The 24,689-nt window shown below is 35.5% G+C and overlaps 1 protein-coding gene across 4 annotated transcripts in view; it reads right to left on the bottom strand.

Moving 5' to 3' along the window:
* Positions 1–24,689, bottom strand: part of LOC136029181 (galactosylceramide sulfotransferase-like) — a 73,990-nt gene that overhangs the window by 29,636 nt on the left and 19,665 nt on the right. Inside the window, exons 3-4 of one of the 4 annotated variants that reach the window (XM_065707303.1) lie at positions 22,136–22,306; positions 14,664–14,884 (exon numbers count right to left, since the gene is read on the bottom strand). In XM_065707303.1, coding sequence (XP_065563375.1) covers positions 14,770–14,884; positions 22,136–22,306 — 286 coding nt within the window. In that variant the 3' untranslated portion in view covers positions 14,664–14,769. Of the gene's footprint in view, positions 1–14,444; positions 14,885–22,135; positions 22,307–24,689 lie in introns of those variants that run through there. The other 3 variants (XM_065707300.1, XM_065707301.1, XM_065707302.1) reach the window with 3 other exon arrangements.

The following is a 24,689-nucleotide window of genomic DNA, read 5'->3' as shown; positions in this document are numbered from 1 at the left end:
GTTCTTTAGCCTCAAGCCTGTTTCCTTGCTGTTCTTTTGATTCCTCGGCACGCTTTCTTTTCTGACTTTCTCTATCAGCAGCAAGTTTTTTGGCATAGACTCTTTGAGCATCTTCATCGGCTTTTGCCATTGTAAGTTCATCAGTCATTTTAAACTTAAACATTAATAGATTTCTACGTGAACATATATCATATATGTCTTAAATATCTTTAATGACGTCACCGTCATAGCAAAAATGACGACAACTAACTTCATGACGTCAGTCGACACAGAAACATGACGTCACCTGACAGACAGACACACAGACAGACAACTTATTTTTATATATCTATCTTCTATCTATATATATAAAAATAAGTTGTCTGTCTGTGTGTCTGTCTGTGGATCAGGTGAAGTCATGTTTCTGTGTTGACTGACGTCATGAAATTAGTTGTCGTCATTTTGCTTTGACGGTGACGTCATTCAAGATATTTAAGACATATGTTCACGTAGAAATCTATTAATGTTTAAGTTTACAATGACTGATGAACTTACCATGGCAAAAGCCGATGAAGATGCTCAAAGAGCCTATGCCAAAAAACTTGCTGCTGATAGAGAAAGTCAGAAAAGAAAGCGTGCCGAGGAATCAAAAGAACAGCAAGGAAACAGACTTGAGGCTGATAGAGAAAGAAAGAACAGAAAGCGTGCCGAGGAATCAAAAGAACAGCAAGGAAACAGGCTTGAGGCTGATAGAGAAAAAAAGAACAGAAAGCGTGCCGAGGAACTACCAGAGCAACGCGGAAGCAGACTTGCTGCTAAAAGAGAAAGTGAAAAAAGAAGGCATGCCGAGGAATTACAAGAACAGCAAGAAATCGGGCTTGCTGCTGATAGAGAAAGTAAGAAAAGAAAGCGTGCCGAGGAATCACAAGAACAGCAAGAAATCAGGCTTGCTCTTGATAGAGAAAGTAAGAAAAGAAAGCGTGCCGAGGAATCAGAGCAACCTGAAAGTTATCGCCTGGCATTCAGGTACAACCCAGTCGATGATTATAGCTAGAGTAGATGTGTTCAAATCGGGACAATGTCTAAAATTTGTCCCTATTGCAAGGCCTTGAAATTCAATGGTGAAACAATGGGAATGTGTTGCGCCTCAGGAAAAGTTAAACTTCCTCTATTGGCTGCACCACCAGAGCCATTGAAGACGAATGAATGCTTGCCTGAAAAATTCTAATTTATGGGCACACGTAAAAATATTAGAATTAATTACAAATATGCGTGTCCGATTGCAAAACGATGACTCTGGTCAAACATTTTCAGATCAATTGCTGACAATTGGAAACGGAAAGCTCCCAGTAGACTCAATTTCAGGACGTATACAACTACCTGCGTATTTCTGTAATTTAGTGACGTCCAAAAATGAATTGATTGAAAAAGTATTTCAGAATATTCTAAAAAATTATAAAAATAATAAATGGCTAAGTGAAAGAGCGATTCTCGCACCCAAAAATATAGACGTCCACGAAATCAACAATATTGTTTTGACCAAGATTCGAGACCAGGCAGTCCTTTACAAGTCAGTCGACACAGTTTTGGAACCAAATGAAGCGGTTAATTATCCATCTGAATTTTTAAATTCCATAGATCTTTCAGGGTTTCCACCACACGTGCTACAACTAAAAATAGGCGTACCAATAATACTTTTAAGAAATATAAACCCACCAAAGCTTTGCAATGGCACTCGACTTGCCGTAAAAAAAAACAATGGAAAACCTAATAGAGGCCACAATCTTGACAGGGCCTTTTGAGGGTGAGGCTGTTCTTATTCCTCGCATTCCCATGATTCCAACGGATCTGCCTTTTCAATTTAAAAGATTGCAATTCCCAATTCGATTAGCATTTGCAATCACCATTAACAAAACTCAATGTCAATCATTAGAAAAATGTGGTATAGATCTTAATACTGATTGTTTTTCCCATGGACAATTGTACGTTGCATGTTCGAGGGTCGGTAAACCTGACAATCTATTTATATGCAGCGACAATTGGACAGCGAAGAATGTTGTATATTCGCAAGTTTTACGCAGTTAATTTGTATTGTATCTATCTATCTATCTATCTATATAAAAACGAGTTGTGTGTATGCATGTTTGTTAGTTTGTAAAAAGAGCGTTTGCATATGATGTCATTATTAGTACATACGGCTTTGTATATGCAGAGACAATGGGAAAGCCAAGAATGTTGTATATTCGCAATTTTTACGTAGTTTAACGCCTGCAGACGAAATGAATCCTTACCTAAAAAATTCTAATTTATGGGCACACGTAAACATATTAAAATTAACTACAAATATGCGTGTCCGATTGCAAAACGACGACTCTGGTCAAACAGTAGACTCAACTTCAGGACGTATACAACTACCTGCTGATTTCTGTAATTTAGTGACGTCCAAAAATGAATTGATTGAAAAAGTATTTCCGAATATTCTAAAAAATTATAAAAATAATAAATGGCTAAGTGAAAGAGCGATTCTCGCACCCAAAAATATAGACGTCCACGAAATCAACAATATTGTTTTGACCAAGATTCGAGACCAGGCAGTCCTTTACAAGTCAGTCGACACAGTTTTGGAACCAAATGAAGCGGTTAATTATCCATCTGAATTTTTAAATTCCATAGATCCTTCAGGGTTTCCACCACACGTGCTACAACTAAAAATAGGCGTACCAATAATACTTTTAAGAAATATCAACCCACCAAAGCTTTGCAATGGCACGCGACTTGCCGTAAAAAAAAACAATGGAAAACCTAATAGAGGCCACAATCTTGACAGGGCCTTATGAGGGTGAGGCTGTTCTTATTCCTCGCATTGCCATGATTCCAACGGATCTGCTTTTTCAATTTAAAAGATTGCAATTCCCAATTCGATTAGTATTTGCAATCACCATTAACAAAGCTCAAGGTCAATCATTAGAAAAATGTGGTATAGATCTTAATACTGATTGTTTTTCCCATGGACAATTGTATGTTGCATGTTCGAGGGTCGGTAAACCTGACAATGTATTTATATGCAGCGACAATTGGACAGCGAAGAATGTTGTATATTCGCAAGTTTTACGCAGTTAATTTGTATTGTATCTATCTATCTATCTATCTATATAAAAACGAGTTGTGTGGATGCATGTTTGTTTGTTTGTAAAAAGAGCGTTTGCATATGACGTCATTATTAGTACATACGGCTTTGTATATGCACAGACAATGGGAAAGCCAAGAATGTTGTTTATTCACAATTTTTACGTAGTTTGAAACACATATATAAATCTATCTATATTCACAGGTGGGACACAGGGACACAACTACAATGGCGCATAACTAATATGGCGCGTAACGACTTACGCGCGCGGGGGAGCTTGGGGGGGCGCGAAGCGCCACCCCAACACCTTGTATATAGATATATATGAAAATAAGTTGTCTGTGTGTCGAGTGACGTCATGTTTGTGTGTCAACCGACGTCATGTTTGTCTACTGACGAAATTACAGATCGGGACATCGGGACACAAATGACCACCGAGACACCGGGACACAAGGAATGTTCTAGTAGCAATCACCATCAACAAAGTACCGGGACACAAATGACGACCGGGACACACGGAATATAAATGACGACCAGGATATTCAAAGAGAAATTACAGACCGGGACATCGGAACACAAATGACGACCGGGACAAAAATGACGACCGGGACACCGGGACACAGGGAATATAAATGACGACCGCGACACTCAAAGAGAAATTACAGACTGGGACACCGGGACATAAATGACGACCGGGACACAGGGAAACAACTACAACAGGGACGCCGTGGGGCACAGGGGGATATATAAAAAACAACGGGGACACAGGGAATGTTCGATTAGCAATCACTATCAACAAAGCTCAAGGGAAATCATTAGAATAATGAGGTATAGATCTGAATACAAATTGTTTTTCCCATGGACAATTATGTTGCATGTTCAAGAGTCAGTAAACCTGACAATCTATTTATATGCACAGACAATGGGACAGCCAAGAATGTTGTATATTCGCAAGTTTTACATAGTTAAAAATATATATATATATATATATATATATATATATATATATATATATATATATATATATATATATATATATATATATATATATATATATATATATATATATATATATATCTATATATATTCACAGGTGAGACACAGGGACACAACGGCGCGTAACTAATATGGCGCGTAACGACTTACGCGCGCAGGGGGGCTTACAGGGGCGTGATTCGCCCCCATCAACTAGGTGCTGGGGTGGCGCGAAGCGCCACCCCAACAGCTAGTCTTCTATAATAACTAAAGTGTAGTTATAAATTTCTGATGTAAAATCAAAACTGATATCTGACGTCTCTAACCGTTTTTGATGGAGTATATCTTCGGACATTTTTGATTTATATTTTTCCCATAACTCTGTAGGAGCTGATGGAGAGCAGGTTGTTAGTATGATGCCAAACAATGCACGAATTTGACTTGGAGTTGACGTTTAGCACGCGTCATTGATGCAGTTATCCCAGTGTTGGTCATTCTCCAATAAATTCAGAGCTTGGCATGCACTACGGTAAGTGTCATGTATAGTACCGTTTACAGCACTCAAATACTCAAAGGATGTCGGACCGGATGAATTCACCAAAAGCAGGCGTAGAAAGAAGCATTCATGTTGATTGGGGTGAACGGTCTAGAGTCTTCCTATCGTGGTATCTTTGAAGATGGTAGGTTGGCCGTCGACTGACTTACCCTGGTTTCGACGTTCAAATACTTTATTTTTAGTATTCCACGTGTAATACGAAGGCACTTCAGTATACAGCAGTTTTTTTTTTTACAAAGAATCATTTTTTAAAGCGAAAAGAAAGCAGTTAACTGTGTATCCGGTGGATTCAGGGCTCTTTGTTGCACGTTGGTTTCCGAGAAATAAACATGTTGACCATTCTGTAAATGTACCGCTAAGTTAACAACAGCTGGACTACGTTCATGTATCGGAAATGAAAGAATTCGCCAAACAGCTTCATTACTGCTTATGTATCTTCCAGCCTGATATTGTACGATTTCGTCGAAATCTTCGATTTCGGGCTGCAAGCCAAAAACTGCCATGTCACTGCCTTTGTTGACGTATTTACATATGTATTTGATTGCCTTTACGGAGTTACAGTATTCAACGTTTATGTGTGCATTAAATGTTTTTGATAATACTGGGGAATATGGAACAACCCACTGGTTATCTACTTCGATTGTGGTACAGTCACGCTTCTTTATTATAGCTGTTTTACCGCCATCTTCAGTAGATCTTCTTCTATATTGTGGGTAACCATCATTGCCAGTAATTGTGATGGATACTTAAAGTCGAGGATATTGCTTTGTGCACCTTCCTTTGGCCATGCATGGTGAATTTTCGTTCAGTGCACCTCAAGGTCCATGTATCACATTTTGTACAACAATATCATATAACCCCTTATCGACATTTTCATAATGCATTTCAGTGGAAATCACATCATCAATTTCGTTAGAAGTAACTTTGTTATGTTGCCAGATTAGTATATGTGCGTGTGGCAAACCTCGTTTTTGCCATTCCACTGAGTACATCCAACATCGCACTGACCCAAAGACTTCAAGTTTTACTATGTAGTTTATCAGTGATTTTAACTTTTGCCGGAAGACACGGGCCGTAATGTCATGTGTATGAACCGCCGATTGTCCTTGAAGTAAAAGCTGCTGTATCTCGTCCCAAGATTGATTACATGTAAATGTAATAAATAAATCTGGACGACCATAGAGACGAACATACGCAATAGTATCTTGAGCATATTCATGCATATGACGGGGACTGCCAGCATATGACGAAGGTAAAATCGTTAATCTTGCAACGTTTGTGGTATTACCGTCATTTACAACTGCATCTCGCAAATGAATGTATTGTTCAGAGCGGAGCTTGGTCTGATTCAGGCGGATATATAGCAAACGTTCTGATTCAATTTTTGCATACATATCAACGACATATTGGTGAAACAATTGACGGCATTTTAAAATAAAATTGATTTCATCCTGCCGAATCATTACTATATAGGAATAATAATGCATTGCACTGCATTTCTTATTCATTTCTTTGTTAGTGGCTAGATTCATCATTTTAATATTAAAGTCATAGCCGTTGGCTCCATCCCAAAAAATTATAGGATATTGTAGGGCATCGTAGCATCGATGAGTTTCAGCAATTCTTAACAACTGATCGTTTCGCTTATGAAGAATAATATCTCGAGGTAAAAACTGATCACTGACCATAACGATTGCCACTTCGTCGATAGTTGGAGCATTGTATCTACGCACATGTTGGCCAGGAGGCGTTTTGTCAGCGAAAATAACAATTTTATGCGTATCAGTAGGCATTAAATCGATGGCTGTTTTGAACAGACGCACTAAATTATTATTTTCGTAGAAAAGATGTTGCAATTGGGAAACGATTGTCCTTTTAACGTTGGGAGAAATTTCGCAACGTGCATTCAATTCAGAATTTCTATCACTGATGAAGTACAATTGTAAAAGTTTATGATTCTCGCCTGAGAATGGCAGAAGGGACCCTGCTCTATGATAAATTTGCCCTTTTGCTTTGAAAATAGGCATAAATTGATCTGGATTTTTCAGTTGTTAAGAAGTTGTTAAGATCTACTGAAGATGGTGGTAAAACAGCAATAAAAAAGAAGCGTAACGGTACCACCATCGAAGTAGATAACCAGTGGGTTGTTCCATATTCCCCATTATTAACAAAAACATTTAATGCACACATAAACGTTGAATACTGTAACTCCGTAAAGGCAATCAAATACATATGTAAATACATCAACAAAGGCAGTGACATGGCAGTTTTTGGCTTGCAGCCCGAAATCAAAGATATCGACGAAATCGTACAATATCAGGCTGGAAGATACATAAGCAGTAATGAAGCTGTTTGGCGAATTCTTTCATTTCCGATACATGAACGTAGTCCAGCTGTTGTTCATTTAGCGGTACATTTACAGAATGGTCAACGTGTTTATTTCTCGGAAACCAACGTGCAACAAAGAGCCCTGAACCACCGGATACAAAGTTAACCGGTTTCTTTTCGCTTTGCAAAAATGATTCTTTTGCAAAAAACTGCTGTATATTGAAGTGCCTTCGTATTACACGTGGAATACTAAAAATAAAGTATTTGAACGTCAAAAACAGGGTAAGTCAGTCGACGGCCAACCTACCATCTTCAAAGATACCACAATAGGAAGACTCTACACCGTTCACCCCAATCAACATGAATGCTTCTTTCTACGCCTGCTTCTGGTGAATGTACCCGGTCCGACATCCTTTGAGTATTTGAGTGCTGTAAACGGTACTATACATGACACTTACCGTAGTGCATGCCAAGCTCTGAATTTATTGGAGAATGACCAATACTGAGATAACTGCATCAATGACGCGTGCGAAACGTCGACTCCAAGTCAAATTCGTGCATTGTTTGGCATCATTTTAACAACTTGCTCTCCATCAGCTCCTACAGAGTTATGGAAAAAATATAAGTCAAAAATGTCCGAAGATATACTCCATTGAAAACAGTTAGAGACGTCAGATATGACTGTTGATTTTACATCAGAAATTTATAACTACACTTTAGTTTCATAGAATTGGATCGTGAACAAAGTTACAGTACGAGTGATCTATTGTCGTACGTACAAAATAACATTTCCAAGTTAACGTCGGAACAAAAAGACATTTATGATACAATAATGCATTGTGTCGATAACAACGTTGGAGAAATTTTCTTTTTGGATGTGCCAGGAGGTACTGGTAAAACGTTTGTGATAAAACTGATTCTGGCATCAATTCGATCAAAAAATGATATAGCGTTGCCAATTGCGTCGTCGGAATAGCCGCAACATTGCTGCCTGGTGGAAGAACTGCTCATTCCGCTTTGAAATTGCCTCTGAATTTGCATTCTACAGAAACTCCCACGTGCAATATTTCCAAATCATCTGGGATGGGTAAAGTATTGCAGCAATGCAAACTTATTATTTGGGATGAGTGCACAATGGCACACAAAAAATCGCTCGAGGCTCTGGATCAATGCTTGAAAGATTTGCAAGGGAAGTCGAAACCCTTTGGCAGCACATTAATATTGCTTGCGGGAGATTTCAGGCAAACGTTACCTATAATACCTAGATCAACCCCTGCAGACGAAATAAATGCTTGCCTGAAAAATTCCATTTATGGGCACACGTAAAAACATTAAAATTAACTACAAATATGCGTGTCCGATTGCAAAACGATGACTCTGGTCAAACATTTTCAGATCAATTGCTGGCAATTGGAAACGGAAAGCTCCCAGTAAACTCAATTTCAGGACGTATACAACTACCTGCTGATTTCTGTAATTTAGTGACGTCCAAAAATGAATTGATTGAAAAAGTATTTCCGAATATTCTAAACAATTATAAAAATAATAAATGGCTAAGTGAAAGAGCGATTCTTGCACCCAAAAATATAGACGTCCACGAAATCAACAATATTGTTTTGACCAAGATTCGAGACCAGGCAGTCCTTTACAAGTCAGTCGACACAGTTTTGGAACCAAATGAAGCGGTTAATTATCCATCTGAATTTTTAAATTCCGTGGATCTTTCAGGGTTTTCACCACACGTGCTACAACTAAAAATAGGCGTACCAATAATACTTTTAAGAAATATCAACCCACCAAAGATTTGCAATGGCACACGACTTGCCGTAAAAAAAAAACAATGGAAAACCTAATAGAGGCCACAATCTTGACAGGGCCTTTTGAGGGTGAGGCTGTTCTTATTCCTCGCATTCCCATGATTCCAACGGATCTGCCTTTTCAATTTAAAAGATTGCAATTCCCAATTCGATTAGCATTTGTAATCACCATTAACAAACCTCAAGGTCAATCATTAGAAAAATGTGGTATAGATCTTAATACTGATTGTTTTTCCCATGGACAATTGTATGTTGCATGTTCGAGGGTCGGTAAACCTGACAATCTATTTATATGCAGCGACAATCGGACAGCGAAGAATGTTGCATATTCGCAAGTTTTACGCAGTTAATTTGTATTGTATCTATCTATCTATATAAAAACGAGTTGTGTGTATGCTTGTTTGTTTGTTTGTAAAAAGAGCGTTTGCATATGACGTCATTATTAGTACATAAGGCTTTGTATATGCACAGACAATGGGAAAGCCAAGAATGTTGTATATTCGCAAGTTTTACGTAGTTTGAAACACATATATAAATCTATCTATATTCACAGGTGGGACACAGGGACACAACTACAATGGCGCGTAACTAATATGGCGCGTAACGACTTACGCGCACGGGGGGGCTTGTGGGGGGGGCGAAACGCCCCCCCCCAACAGCTAGTATATATATATATATATATATATATATATATATATATATATATATATATATATATATATATATATATATATATATATATATATATATATATATATATATATATATATATATATATATATATATATATATATATATATATATATATATATATATATATATATATGTATATATATATATATATATATATATATATATATATATATATATATATATATCTTTATATATATAAAAATAAGTTGTCTGTATGTGGATCTGTGGATGGATCAGGTGACGTCATGTTTGTTCGCATATGACGTCTGAATTATTTCACACTAATACAAAAGAAGAAAAAAACTAAAAAAGGTAAAAACTACAAAAAAAAACTAAAAAGAAAAAAAAACTAAAAAAGCTAAAAAACTAAAAAAAACTAAAAAAAGGTAAAAATCTAATAACTAAAAAAAAACTGAAAAAAATAAAAAAGGCAAAAACTACAAAAAAAATAAAAACTAATAAAAAAACTAAAAAAGCTAAAAAACTAAAAAAACTAAAAAAAACTAAAAAAAAGGTAAAAAACTAAAAAAAACTAAAAACTAAAAAAGAAAAAAACTAAAAAAAGGAAAAAACTGAAAAATAAAAGAGAAAAAGAAAACTAAAAAAATATGAATAAATATATATAAAAATAAGTTGTTTGTGGGTTATGTCTGTCTGTCTGTCTGTCGAGTGACGTCGTGTTTGTCCGCATATGACGTCTTCACACTAATACAAAAGAAGAAAAAAACTAAATAAGGTAAAAACTACAAAAAAACTAAAAAGAAAAAAAACTAAAAAAGCTAAAAAACTAAAAAAAAACTAAAAAAAGGTAAAAAACTAAAAACTAAAAAAAACTGAAAAAACTAAAAAAAGGCAAAAACTAAAAAAAAAACTAAAAACTAATAAAAAAACTAAAAAAGCTAAAAAACTAAAAAAACTAAAAAAACTAAAAAAAGGTAAAAAACAAAAAAAAACTAAAAACTAAAAAAGAAAAAACTAAAAAAAAGGAAAAAACTGAAAAATAAGAGAAAAAGAAAACTAAAAAAATATTAATAAATATAAAAAATATAAATATAAATATAATATAAATTAGCAATCAACAAAGCACCGAGACACAAATGACGACCGGGACACAGGGAGTATAAATGACGACCAGGACATAAGTAAAAAAAAACTAAAAAAACTAAAAAAATGGTAAAAACTACAAAAAAACTAAAAACTAATAAAAAAACTAAAAAATCTAAAAATCTAAATAAACTAAAAAAGAAAAAAAAGAAAAAAGGAAAAAAATAAAGGAGAAAAACAAAACTAAAAAACGAATGTATATACAGACCGGGACACCGGGATACAAATGACGACCGGGACACAGGGAATATAAATGACGACCGGGACACAGGGACACAACTACAATGGGGACGCCGGGGGGCACAAGGGGAATATAAATGACGACCGGGACACCGGGACACAAGGAATATAAATGACGCCCGGGACACTCAAAGAGAAATCACAGACTGGAACACCGGGACACAAATGACGACCGGGACACAGGGAATATAAATGACGACCGGGACACAGGGACATAACTACAAAGGGGACGCCGGGGTGCACAGGGGGATATATAAATGACGATGGCGACTCAGGGAATGGTCGATTAGCAATCACCATCAACAAAGCTCAAGGGCAATCATTAGAATCATGAGGTATAGATCTGAATACGGATTGTTTTTCCATGGACCATTATATGTTGCATGTTCAAGAGTCGGTAAACCTGACAATCTATTTATATGCACAGACAATGGGACAGCAAAGAATGTTGTATATTCGCAAGTTTTACGTAGTTAAAAACATATATATATATATATATATATATATATATATATATATATATATATATATATATATATATATATATATATATATATATATATATATATATCTATATTCACAGGTGGGACATAGGGACACAACTACAATGGCGCGTAACTAATATGGCGCGTAACGACTTACGCGCGCGGGGGGGCTTGGGGGGGGGCGCGAAGCGCCCCCACCAACAGCTAGTATATATATATATATACCATTTCAAAAACGAAATGGTATATGATGAAATAAATTTTTGTATTTTTCCCTTTCTTTCTTTTTAGTTTTTCTTGGTTTTTACTTTTTTAGTTTATTTAGTTTTGTTTTTCTCCTTTATTTTTCTTTTTTTTTCCTTTTTTTTCTTTTTTAGTTTTTTAGCTTTTTTAGTTTTTTTTATTAGTTTTTAGTTGTTTTTTTTTCTTTTTAGTTTTTTTGTAGTTTTACCTTTTTTTTAGTTTTTTTTTTTACTTATGTCCTGGTCGTCATTTATACTCCCTGTGTCCTGGTCGTCATTTGTGTCCCGGGCTTTGTTGATGGTGATTGCTAATCGAACATTCCTTGCGCCCTGGTTGCTTTCTCTTTGAGTGTCCCGGTCGTCCTTTATATTCCCTATGTGCCGGTGTCCCGGTCGTCATTTGTGTCCCGATGTCCCGGTCTGTAATTTCTTCAGTCGAATACATGACGTCACCCGACAGACCCACACACACACAGACAACTTATTTATATATATATATATAATATATATATATATATATATATATATATATATATATATATATATATATATATATATATATATATATATATATAATACATATATATATATATATATATATATATATATATATATATATATATATACATATATATATATATACATATAAAGCCGTCCTGGCCGAGTTGGTTGGTGAGCTGGATTCGGGATCCTTTGTCTGAGAGGATGCGGGTTCGAATCCCAGTGTACCCAATTCTTCAGTTGGGACGGGGGTCAGTGGCGTGACTCTGTAAGCTTAGCCAGAGTCGACCCAGCTCTAAATGGGTACCTGGAGAAATATATATATATATATATATATATATATATATATATATATATATATATATATATATATATATATATATATATATATATATATATATGTATATATATATGTATATATATAGAGAGATAGATAGTGTAACAGACAATTTTATGCGTATCAGTAGGCATCGAATCGATTGATGTTTTGAACAGATGCACTAAGTCATTATTTTCGTGGGACAGATGTTGCAATTGGGAAACGATAGCCCTTTCTACGTCGGGAGAAATTTCGCGACGTACATTCAATTTAGAATTGAATGCACAAAACAGTTGTAAAAAATTTATGATTCTCACCTGAGAATCGTAGAAAGGACCCTGCTCTATGATAAATTTGCCCTTTTACTTTGAAAGTAGGCATAACTTGTTCTTGATTTTCGATTTGGGCACCAAACGACGTCATTTGGAAACATGAGTTATATTTTCTGATGTTTACCTCGGATATCCGATAATCCGAGATTATCCCAGGACTCCTAAGTTGCAAGTGGGAATTTCCCACTGTCTCCCTGAAGAAACAAGTCATGCGAGATTGCGTCAACCTCAACATATTTAAACATTTCGTAACAAGAAAAGAAATCTTTGAGAAAAACATCTTGAAGAAAAATGTCTTAAAAAACGTCTTTAAAAATATGTCGAAGAAAAATGTCCTGAAATGTCTTGCAACGTCTTGAAAAACGCCTTGAAGAAAATATCTTAAGAAATGTCTTTGAATTCCTTGAAACATCTTGAAAGAACGTCATAAAGAAAAAGTCTCGAAAAACGTCTTGAAATGTTTTGCAACGTCTTGAAAAATGCCTTTAGGAAAATATTATAAGAAAAGTTCTGAAATGTCTTGAAAGGTCTTGAAAAAACGTCTTGAATAAAAATGTCTTAAAAATGTCTTGAAATGTCTTGAAACGTTTTGAATAACGTCTTGAAGAAAAATGTCTCAAAAAACGTCACAAAATGTCTTGCAACGTCTTGAAAACTCCTTGATGAAAATGTCTTAAAAATGTCTTGAAATGTCTTGAAAAGTCTTGAAAAAACGTCATGAAGAAAAATGTCTTAAAAAACGTCTTGAAATGCATTGAAATATCTTGAAAAATGTCTTGTCGGTGAAATTCGATGCAAGGGACACGTTGGAATTGGACCCTAGGGCCCCGTTGGGATTGACTGATAGGGCCCCCCTTTGAACTAATTGTTTGGAACCATTGGAATTGACTGCTAAGGCACGGCGTCTTAAAGGCTCCCCACTAACGGCCCTGAAGGTTTTCAAAGGCCATTTTAGGTTTTGAAACAATCAAAGAAAAGCACTGAGTATTTGTTATTTAACAGACATCTCCATCTTAAAGAATACGAACAACACCTGTGTCTTGAAGTAGTTTCTTAAAAAAGCCCCGGAACCATGATTGGAAGGGGGTACTGTCCCTTTAAAAGCAGTTAGGCATCACTACTCATACTGACATGCGGTGGCACAGTCATCCTAGACAACAAATGCTGTCCTATAGAAAATTAAACCGTTATTGTAAAATGTAAAATTAACAAAGATACAGCATTACATAGTTTCGTACCTAGTCAAGCTAATAGGGTGAAAATCAACTGCCATTTTTTTGGGGGGGGGGTATAATTTTTTTTCGTGTCAGTATAAGATGAATGCTGAGAGGACTCAGTGCTCTTTCCTGATTACGGAGATGGTAGTTTTTATGAGAAAGCTTAGTTTAAAAGTATCTTGATTTTAAAGGTAAAAAGTGTGAATTTGACAACGGTGACAACCCTCCTGTTATTCAATAAAGTTACATTTTAGTTGGAAAAATAAACGCACCTAAATGAACCCATTTTCTGAGAGCATAGTGTAAAGGGCGGGAGTTGAGGGGACAATCCTGACTATGATTTAAAAAAAGAACAAAATCAAGTAGAAAAAACAACAAAATTTTTTCAAATGAAACTAAACATGACGTTAAAATAAAACGAACACACATTATCCAATAGACGTGGTGGCTGGCAATTTTCATTTGAAATGTTTTAAAAGACAATCGGCGGTTAAATCAGCTACAATCCTCCACTGGCGATATATGTGGCACTCTAAAATGCTTTCACTAGGACGCTAGCCCAACTTTATTCTAAAGAGGGAGTAGGGTTTGACTGGAATCCTCGTGATATACCTGATAATTTAGAAGCTCGCTTTTACCTTAACTTGTTAATTTTGACGAGCGTCACTCTTTCTTTCTTTTTAGTGAACTCACTTCCCTTGAAATTGTTAGTAGAGAAACAGCTGTGCTTGACATAATATTCTTAAAACGTAATATCATTATTGAAAAAATTCAACGGTTTTATTCATATGTTAAAAAAATCTGTAAATAAAACTAGGAAAAATACACACTAGGACGTGCGTTCTTTATTAATTCTAAACTGCTCGTTTAAACAACCTCTGGACTTCAAAAGAGTTCTGCAATGGTGAATTTTTTTCTTGTGTATGTGACGGGCGTTTGTTTTCAAGGCTCTTGCAGTAAAAGTGTGACCTAAGCAACAATAAAATAGAATAAGCAAACTTTTTTGTTAACTACAAAAGTTCACATTTTATTACTACAAATATAACAATTTAAGAACTTATGATAAGGATTTTGGAAATATGTCTATTTGGTATGTACATTGAAAGAAAAAATTAACCCCCTAAATTTTTAAAGTACATCGTCCTTTTCTAGACTTTTGTGTAATTGTCACCCCTGTAGGAGCATATGTTGAATATATGTCTACATAACGGAATGTATCTCTGAATTTGAAAATTTTTTATGTGCAAGGAAGCTTGTTCTATTTTTATTTTTTCTTCATGAAACATATCGAATGCTGATTTTTTCCTTTGTGAAATTTGTTTTATTTTCATTTATTCTTTCGTGAAACTTAATTTGTCTTCATATTTTCTTCTTTTTAGCCTGTTACATGCTGGATTTTTCTTAGTTAAACATGATACATGCTGATTCTTTGTTCCTGAAGCTTGCTGCATGTGGATTATTTCTTCAAGAAACTTAATGTATTCTGATTTATGTATTCGAGAAACTTGTTATATTTTTTATTTCTTCCTAATAAAACTTGTTGCATGTTGATTTTTCTCTTCGTGAATTTTGTACGCCTTTTTCTTACATGCTACCCGCTTAGGTTAACCTAACCGACCTAACCTACACAAGTTAGGGTAGCTTAGGTTAGATGGTGCATGTTTCACGAAGAAACAAAATATAAAGAGAAACTAAGTTCCACGAATGAAAAAGTCAACGCATAAAAAGTTTATCGAAGAAAAACTAGAAGTACAATAAGTTTCTCAACGAAAAAATTAACATGCAACAGGTATCACGGGGAAATAATAATCATACAACATGTTTCATGAACAAAAATCATGAAAAAACATATGAAGACAAATTAAGTTTCACGAAAGAATAAATGAAAATAAATCAACAAAAATACAAAAATTAACGTAAAACAAGGTTCACGAAGAAAATAAAATGAATATGCAACAACGTACATTACGTTTCTTGAAGAAACAATCCATGTGCAACAAGTTTCATGAGACAAAAATCCTAGATGCAATATGTTTCACGAAGAAAACTAAATATACAACAAGTTTCATGAAGAAAAACCAAGACGTTTCAAGACGTTTCATTGCGTTTCAAGAGGGAAAAAATAAAGCAGACAGTATGCTTCACAAGCGAAAACTCAACATGCATAACATAAAATGCATAACAACATGCAAAACTCATATTGCATAACAAAGAAAAGAATCTTAAAAAAACATCTTAGAAAAAAACGTCTTGAAATGTCTTGAAAAGCCTCCAAGAATGTCTTAAAAACGTCTTGAAATGTCTGGAAACGTCTTGAAAAACGTCATGTCGGTGAAATGGGGTGCTATGGGGTCTCCGATGAAATTGAATGCCTGGGCCCCGTTGGAATTGGTTGCTAAGGCCCCCGTTGGATTTGACAGTCAGGGCCCCTAATGAAATTGAATGCTAGGGTTCCCCTTGGAAATCAGTTTTTAGGAACCCGCGTTAGAATTGCCTGCTAGACCACCCCCCATTGGAATTGGATGCTTAGACCCCTTTAGATTGTTTACTATGGAGTTCGGTGAACTTGGACGCAAGGGACCCGCTTGAATTGGACTCTAGGGCCCTCCCCTGTGTGGAATTGAATGCTAGGCCCCCCTTCGTATTGGCTGCTAGGGGCTCCCTTGGAATTGGTTGCTAGGGGCCCTCTCTGTGAAATTGGATGCTAGAGGTCCCCGGTGGTTAGGTTAAGGGCCCGGTGAAGCTGGATGCTAGGGCCCCGCTGGACCTTACTGCTAGGGCCCCTGTTCTAAATTGTTGCTAAAGTCCCCTTCGGAATACAATGCTAGCCCCCGTCGCTTGAACTGATTGCTTAGGCTCTCTGCTGGAAAATGTTTCTAGATTTAGTTAGGGCCCCCCGGTAACGGTAGATTAGCCTCCCCCCGCTGAAAAGGTTGCTAGGGACCACACAAAATTGCTTTTTAGGGCCTAGCGTTTTAAAGGGAGCCTACTAACGGGCCCTGAAGGTGTTTTCTGGCCCTTGCAGGTTTTGAAAGAAAAAACACTGCCTATTGCATAACAACCGCAGAAATCTTGATGTAAATAAGCCCTGTCCCTCGTAGTTTTTTAATTAATTAACACTTGCTTCTTTTAAAAAACATCCCCTATTACTTAACAACCAAAAGAAAAAAAAACTTATATAAAAAGCACTTGTTTACTGTCGTCGGAATGGTGGGATATGTTTGTTGTGGAATGCTGGGATATGGGTGTCATTGAATGGTGGGATATGGGTGTCATGGAATGCTGGGATGTGGGTGTCATAGAAGTCATTTTACCATCACTGCTCAAATTGTATATCTCTTGTACGATGCTAATTTTGTGCCTGTTGGAGTATGCAAATGATGTGTGAACCAGGTACATAAATTATGTAACCATGGACCCTGCTATAGAATCGTTACTGAGACGCAGCAAGGAGCATTAGCAAGGGTTCTTTAAGTTTGGTCCAGAAGGGGAGAGGGGATTGTGCAAGAATTATTTCCGTGATAATTCTATGAAAAAATTAAGGAATAAGGTGAGGTTTGGTTAGAACATTATATAAAAAAACAAGTTTTTCGCTGAAATTAGGGAGCAACATTAAAACTCAAAACCAACAAAAATTATTCCGCATCTGAAGGGTTTGCCCCCCCCCCCATCTTAAAACCTTGTTCTTTGCGTCAAAGTTGTTAGCACTTTTAAAATATCTTCCTATTCTAATTAAAATGCCCTTGTGTTTCGAGAACTGTTCTTAACAAAATGGGACAAACAGTCAATCTTTAGCTTAAAAAGCAAGGTATTAAGGGGGTAGGACTTCACGTATAAGCATATAATCTGCCACTGGCAATCATTTTTCAACCCCAACTTGCAACTTGCACTTTTAGATTTCCGAACATCATTTTCAACAATTATGATAGTTTTCTTTATGAGCTTTTCAACCTTATGGGTTAAAGTTTTCTGTGCTTCCAAAAGTATAGAACATATCTTTTCTAGGTATCTTCTAGAAAGGAAAAAAATTATCATGCCTTTCCGGTTTTTCAATCTTCCAATTCCTACGAATGAACAAAAAATCTGAAATGTGGGGTTTGAACCTCACAACCTGAATGGAAGTCTATTTTTAATTGATTTTATTCAAATACTGTTTTGTTATTTTTACCGATTGCGTCAATTTTTTTCCAATCCCGATAGCCAAGGTTACCACCCTAGTGACTTTTACTAATTCTAGTGATTTTTTATGTTTCTTAGTGATTTTCTACTCACTAGATTTTGGTGAACTTTGTTCTAAAAATAGTGTTTTTTCCCAAAATCTAATGATGTTTTACTATATGGCACGTAGATTCATGATTCAATTGAATAAATCATACAGGAAGCTGATTAATAAAAAAAAGTAATATAGTGGTTCATTATAGTTCCTAATATGATCAAGATTATTATTTATGCAAAAATGCCGCCTTTGAAACTTCCAATTTCCCACCATATGTACATATCAGATATAGATTCCAGAGTGCTATCTTCAAGATGATTGGCGAAACTAGTTAATCGTGAGGTTGCAAAAATGTTCCATACTTCCTATTTGACAAAATATGCTCATATCGATTTTTTTTCTTCATATTAATGGTTTTTTACTCTCTATTATCCATCAGTTCCAAACTAGATTTTCTTTTGTTAAAACCTTTGAAAGTGGAGTGGATATTGACTATACTCTCTACATCTGCAAAGAGAACTAGAATGGAGTAATTGAAAAATAAAATGGTAGATATGTTTCAATATAATTTTCTAAAAAAAAAGAAACCTAAGAAAAAAAATAAAAAAGGTAAAAAACTAAAAAGAAAAAAAGCTAAAAAACTAAAAAAAGAGAAAGAACTAAAAAAGGAAAAAAAATAAAAAAGAAGAGAAAATATATAAAAATAAAAAAAGCTAAAAAACTAAAAGAAAAGAAAAAACTAAAAAAGAAAAAAACTAAAAATAAAAATAAAAAACAAGAAAAAAACTAAAAAAATAAAAAATAAAAAAGAGGTAAAAATAAAATAAAAAAGCTAAAAAACCTAAAAAACTAAAAAAAAAGAATAAAGAAAAAAGAAAAAACTAAAAAACAGAAAAAAAGAAAGACAAAAAGAAAAACTAAAAAAATACCTTGGATGTTAAGGAATTTGTTTACTGAAGAAGTATTAGCGGCAGTATTAAAAGGATTAAAAAATAATAAGGTCCCAGGTGCTGATAGTATGATAAAAGAGTTTCTTAAATATGGTGGCTCTGAGGTTAGGAATAAGCTACTCAAGATTATGAACATGATTTCTGAAAAAGGGGAAGTACCCAATGATTTTAGGAAAACCTTAATTAAACCACTGTATAAGAAGGTGACAAGAGTGAGTGTCGTAACTATCGAGACATTAGTCTGGTCTCTGTAGGTAACAAATTACTGAGTAATATGATACTTTTTATGCTGAGAGATGCTGTAGACAAAGTTTTAAGGGAATAACAATGCGGTTTTAGAAAAGGTAGAGGATGTGTCCACCAAGTTTTCACTCTTAGGTTAATAATTGAGAAGTCCCTTCGTTGTCAAATACCTTTGGTCCTCAGTTTTATCGATTATGAGCAAGCTTCCGATTCTGTTGATAGAAGAGCGTTAACAAAGGTCTTATCGTTATATGGTATACCAGAAATATACATTAAAGTGATTTGTGCTATGTACGAAAATAATACTGCTGCGGTTAAGGTAGGAAATGAGGTTAGCAGCTGGCTTTGTATTAAATCAGGAGTTAAGCAGGGTTGTGTTATATCCCCCTTTATATGGATCGATTTTTTAAGGAGCACAGGAAAGGCAATTGCAGACCAGGGAATCAAATGGGGAGGAAGAACGCTCCTGGACTTAGATTATGCTGATGATTTAAGCATATTAGATGAAAGTGTGAGCAAAATGATTGAATTTTTGGAGGTTTTGCGAGTTCAGGGTCCTAAAATAGGCTTGAAAATTAGTGTTAAGAAGACTAAGCCACTAAGGCTAGGAATAAGTGAAGATGAACAAGTGACATTAGGTAACGAAAAGGTTGATCAGGTTGGGAGCTTCAGTCACCTTGGTAGTATTATTAGTAAAGATGGTGGGAGCAGTGAAGAGGCTAAAAGTAGAATAGCTAAGGTTCAGGGTGTTTTTTCACAGTTAAAAAAAGTTTACAAGAATAGAAAGATAAGTCTACAAACCAGGATTAGAATACTGGAAGCTACAGTGATGACAGTGGTCAAATATGGGTCTGAAGCATGGGCACTCTGAAAAGCAGACGAATTTACTAGATGGTTTCGAGAAAAATTGCTTACGGATTGTTATGGGTACCCGACTGACTGACCGTATTTCAAACAGTAGGTTGTACGAAAAGTGTGGTTCAATCCCGCTTTCTAGGGCTATAATGAAAGAAAGGATGAGATGGCTAGGACACGTTCTAAGGATGAAGGATGACAGATTACCGAAGATTGTCCTTTTTGGCCAACCGTCTGGGGCTACACGGAAATCAGGTCGTCCTTGTCTAGGTTGGGAAGATGTCATAAATAAAGATTTAAAGTAAATGGGAACTTCATGGGAGGGTGTAAAGAGGAAGGCTTTAAATAGATTAGGTTGGAGGAGGACCGTGCGTAGCTGTGTTGGCCTCAGGTGGCTTGGTGCTGCAGCGAGTTATTAATAGTAGTAGTAGTAGTAACTGTAGTTTTAGATTTATGATATTCTAAATTAATTATATATAATTGAAAATTATGTTTTTGTACAGTAACATAGATCCCAGCGACGAATCCAGGCTCTCTTATAGCTTAAGTAATAGAATGAACAATTATCACCAATAAACAAAAATATATTGGGAGAAAAATATTTGCATTGATTTTTTTTCAAAGAAGCAATAATATTCGTGCTTATCGAAATTGGTAGAGAATGGAAAATTTTTTTCATCCAAATATAAAGAGGCTATTTTCAAAATTGTCGCTGGTGGCCCAGTAATCAAACTAGCTTAACTAGAGTAAAAAGAAAACAGTTTCTGTTTTTCTTTATTGGAAAAAAATGGGATTTCGACTCGACAAGGAAAAAAATTGAAAAGAAAAAGAAAATATTTCGATTAGATCACTGATAACCACTTTTTAGTGATCGGGGTATAAGCCAAGAGTACCAAGTTGTGAAAATACTTGGAGGAAGCAAGGATTTTCTTCTGTTTCCTGCATAAAGGTGTGAGAGGTCGTTTCTAAGAATTTCAAGGATAGTTTTTACTTGAAAAAACAAAGCATCAATTTAAAGATATTTTTCTAGGGGGGTAATTTACCCCTTCCTATAGGTGCGTCTTTATAGAACATGGTAAAGAAACAAAACATTTATTAAAAACATTGATAAAGAATATTATAATTCTAGCGATTTCTAGTCAATGACCAAGCAATTTATGTGCTGATTTAGTGATTTTTTTTTCAGTGGTGGCAACCCTGCCGACAGCAAATTATAGTTACGAAGAATTCTGGTGATCCAAGGTGATGGACAATAGCCTTTGTATCTACAAAATGTTCAGCATAGTAGCGTGTTGATCCAATGAATGATGATGGGATGATTGCAGCATTACTTTTTCAGCAACAACTGCATTCCTTTTGACACTTAAATCGTTGATAAGTAGGGTATCGCCTACTCTATTATTGGCCAAAATGGATTTTTGATTAAATTTTGCCCCTTAGATGTGATTGCATTCCACAAGAATAGACGTATCGACAATATATAGTTGGAAAAGACGTTCATCAGAATGCAAAGCATTAAAACCTGTCTCCCGCAGGTTGGGTGTTTCAGCTTGCAAAGAAAGGCTTTTGTCGTGTGTAGGTCGAAAAGCCATACGATACTAGGCTAACTCAAACCACGCTAGATATGAAAGACTTGCATTAGTTGTTCAGAATGGCGCGCCTACAGTTCGTCCTGATTTTCGAGCTGGATGAAATAATCTGAAGATAAAACATTCCACGCGATGTTTAATATTCTTCAGACTAACAACATTTTTCTCGTGTTGTTTTACAATACTTTAATTTGATGAAATACTGTAGACAGCATTAAGAATGAGAATAATGCATATTTTACTACATGCCGGACGGTTGAACCGTTTATCCTATCTGGCGTTGTAAAAATGAGCTGGATATTGTGAGTTTACTGTCCCAGTAAAGCAGCACGTTTATTTACATTATCCTATCAATAAGATGACTCACCTGTTAGAGTCTATATGGTTCCAATCGAATGTACCAAATCTTTTGTCTAAATCATGATACTCTGATGTTGTGTTTAGGCTTGTCTGACAGAAATTATGCATTCTATTGTTAATGCTTTGGAGTGTCTTTACATTCTGGATTATTCTGGGCGTTATTCGATCTTCAAGAAGCCTGAAGAACAGAATAAATAAGATTAAAGTCTAAGTTTTATAATAGACTGCCAGGGGCTTGTCTTTTCAAGCAGTCAAAACCAGGTTACTAATACAAAACCTGCTGATCGACGTTAACAATAAAAAAAAAAAAACGAGTAGCTGAAGGGGAATTCTATAGAAAGTTTATATTTGCTAAATGACATTGCGGGTTTTATGTATCTGTCCTTGCTGCAATATATGAAATTTTATAAACAAGATCCAATAAGGGCCGCCGTTGGAGAGTGGAATTGGGCGTGGCTTACTCATGGCTTGAAAATTTCATGAAATATGCGTCAGAAAACTAAGTTTTCCAAATAATGATGCAATCGTGCAAATATTATTCGTATTAATCGAAATCTACGTAAAAATTATACCCACCCGTCTCCAAAAAGTGTTTGAAACGCTGTAATGTATTTGAAACATCATAGCATATTTTATTATTATTATTAGTTAATTATTCACCACCGACACTAACATAGTGAAAATATAACTGTAATCGCTTGGTATAGCAGGAGCTTGTCTCGCCCCATCTACTTTGAAGATAGTCGACGTAAAGCATATGAAAGACATTGCATAATCTCCAAAGCTATGATGCAATAAAATTTTGTGATGGTAGACGTAATTATGCTCGGCAACGGCAAGCTACTGGCACGCCAAAACAATTTTGGCGGCACCCCACCAAAAACTTTTCGGTGGCACACCGTCAATTGATCGGCGTTTATTCTATTTTTTGAATTTTTGGCTTCTTTTTGATAAGTTTTGGAAACCAAATTGGCATCAGTTATTTACGCAATTCCTTCTAAGTAAGAATTCTTGGGGTCCTTAGTTCCTTTTAGCTTCATAGCCATGACCGAACCACGGATAAAAGAGGAGCGAGACATCAATCTTAACTTCTCCCAAACATTCTTCAAATCCAAATGACCTACTATGAGACTTTAAACTGCTCGAAAATCTAATAAATTCGACAAAATAGGGAATGTAAAATCTTAAAGTTACTTTAAGTTAAGCTCTAAAACTTTAATTGGTTCAGCCAGGAAGTAAAATAGGGGGGGGGGGGTCCCAGTCATCCTTTTCCGGATCTTCTCCGGATTTTTCCAATTACCCGTTTAGAGCTGGGTCAACTTTGGCTAAGCATATTGAATCACACCATTGACCTTCGTTCCAAACCAAATACCGTACAGTAAAAGGATTTGAACTCCTCTCCTGACGGAGAAGGAGCGAGACAAGTCAAACATCTTTTACATTGCTCAGATAACGATTGAGTCAATAAGTCTACAACACTTGTTAAAACTTTAGATAAATTTTCTTCAAAGCTTCTTGTTTCAAAGTTTCAGAACTTCGATATAAAGTATGATCAATTACATTTATTTTGAGCAGTCTTTCACGGTAGGGTTTGTGTGTATGACACGTCAAAGGAAATCTTGAAGCAAAATTAAACCTACATCGTCGGTAATTGTCTCATTGTTAATAAATTTATCAAAATTATCTTTTAAGTGCTCTTTTGTTGACAGGGCGATTTCAATTGGTATCAATTTTTAGGGTTTAGCCCTTTTCTAGAGAATACTGTTTACAAGTCCTGCGATTATTGGCTGTAGCAGTGAAAAGAACCTACCACCCGCTTGAGCAAGTCGTTTTATTTTAGAATACATTTTATTGTTTTTGTAAGCTAGGGCACGTACAAGTAAACAATACTGTTTGTCTGTTACCTAACAATTTCTGGCAGTTGAACATTGCCTTCAGTCAAATTTAAACAAAGCTCAGATAGGAGACTAATGAATTCATTCTCATTCCCATGTTTGATTGATCCCTTGTTTGATCCCTTTCTTGGCCACGGTTTTGAATTACCTAGGACGGAAAATAAATGTCTGTTTTCATGTAGTCTCTTCAGTTTCCAGATGGCAACTAATGACCTTTTTTTACTGTTCACGGGTATATCTATGGTAATTTCAGTGTAAAAAATATCAGTGGATACACTTACATTCTCGGTTGTGATTGGATTGAGATTCAATTGGATGTAACCACAGGGTTTATTTGTAGTTTGATTATATGCTGAGAGTATAGAAGTTTCGGTTCACTGAGATATATTGGTTTGTTTTAAATTTATGAGAGAACTTGAATCACGAAAAACCCTCTAGATGATGCAGTAAGTACAATTCAAAGCAATTGTGTCCTCATACATTTGTTCTGATAAAAAGGATTGTGGAGCGTGACGGTTACAGAAGTTTTCATGATTAGATAGGACCGTGAATAATTGTAACATCTCCTGACACCCTTCTTCAGTGGATTCAGCTGTTTCATGACTAACCAACAACGCGTTTGGTTCAATAATATCAAACACGTCAAGTCCCCGCATGAATATTGTT

This window comes from Artemia franciscana, chromosome 7 (assembly GCF_032884065.1).
Source record: "Artemia franciscana chromosome 7, ASM3288406v1, whole genome shotgun sequence".
NCBI classification, from domain to species: Eukaryota; Metazoa; Arthropoda; class Branchiopoda; order Anostraca; family Artemiidae; genus Artemia; species Artemia franciscana.
The sequence above is the reverse complement of the archived record's forward strand: the minus strand, read 5'-3'. Positions and strand labels throughout refer to the sequence as shown.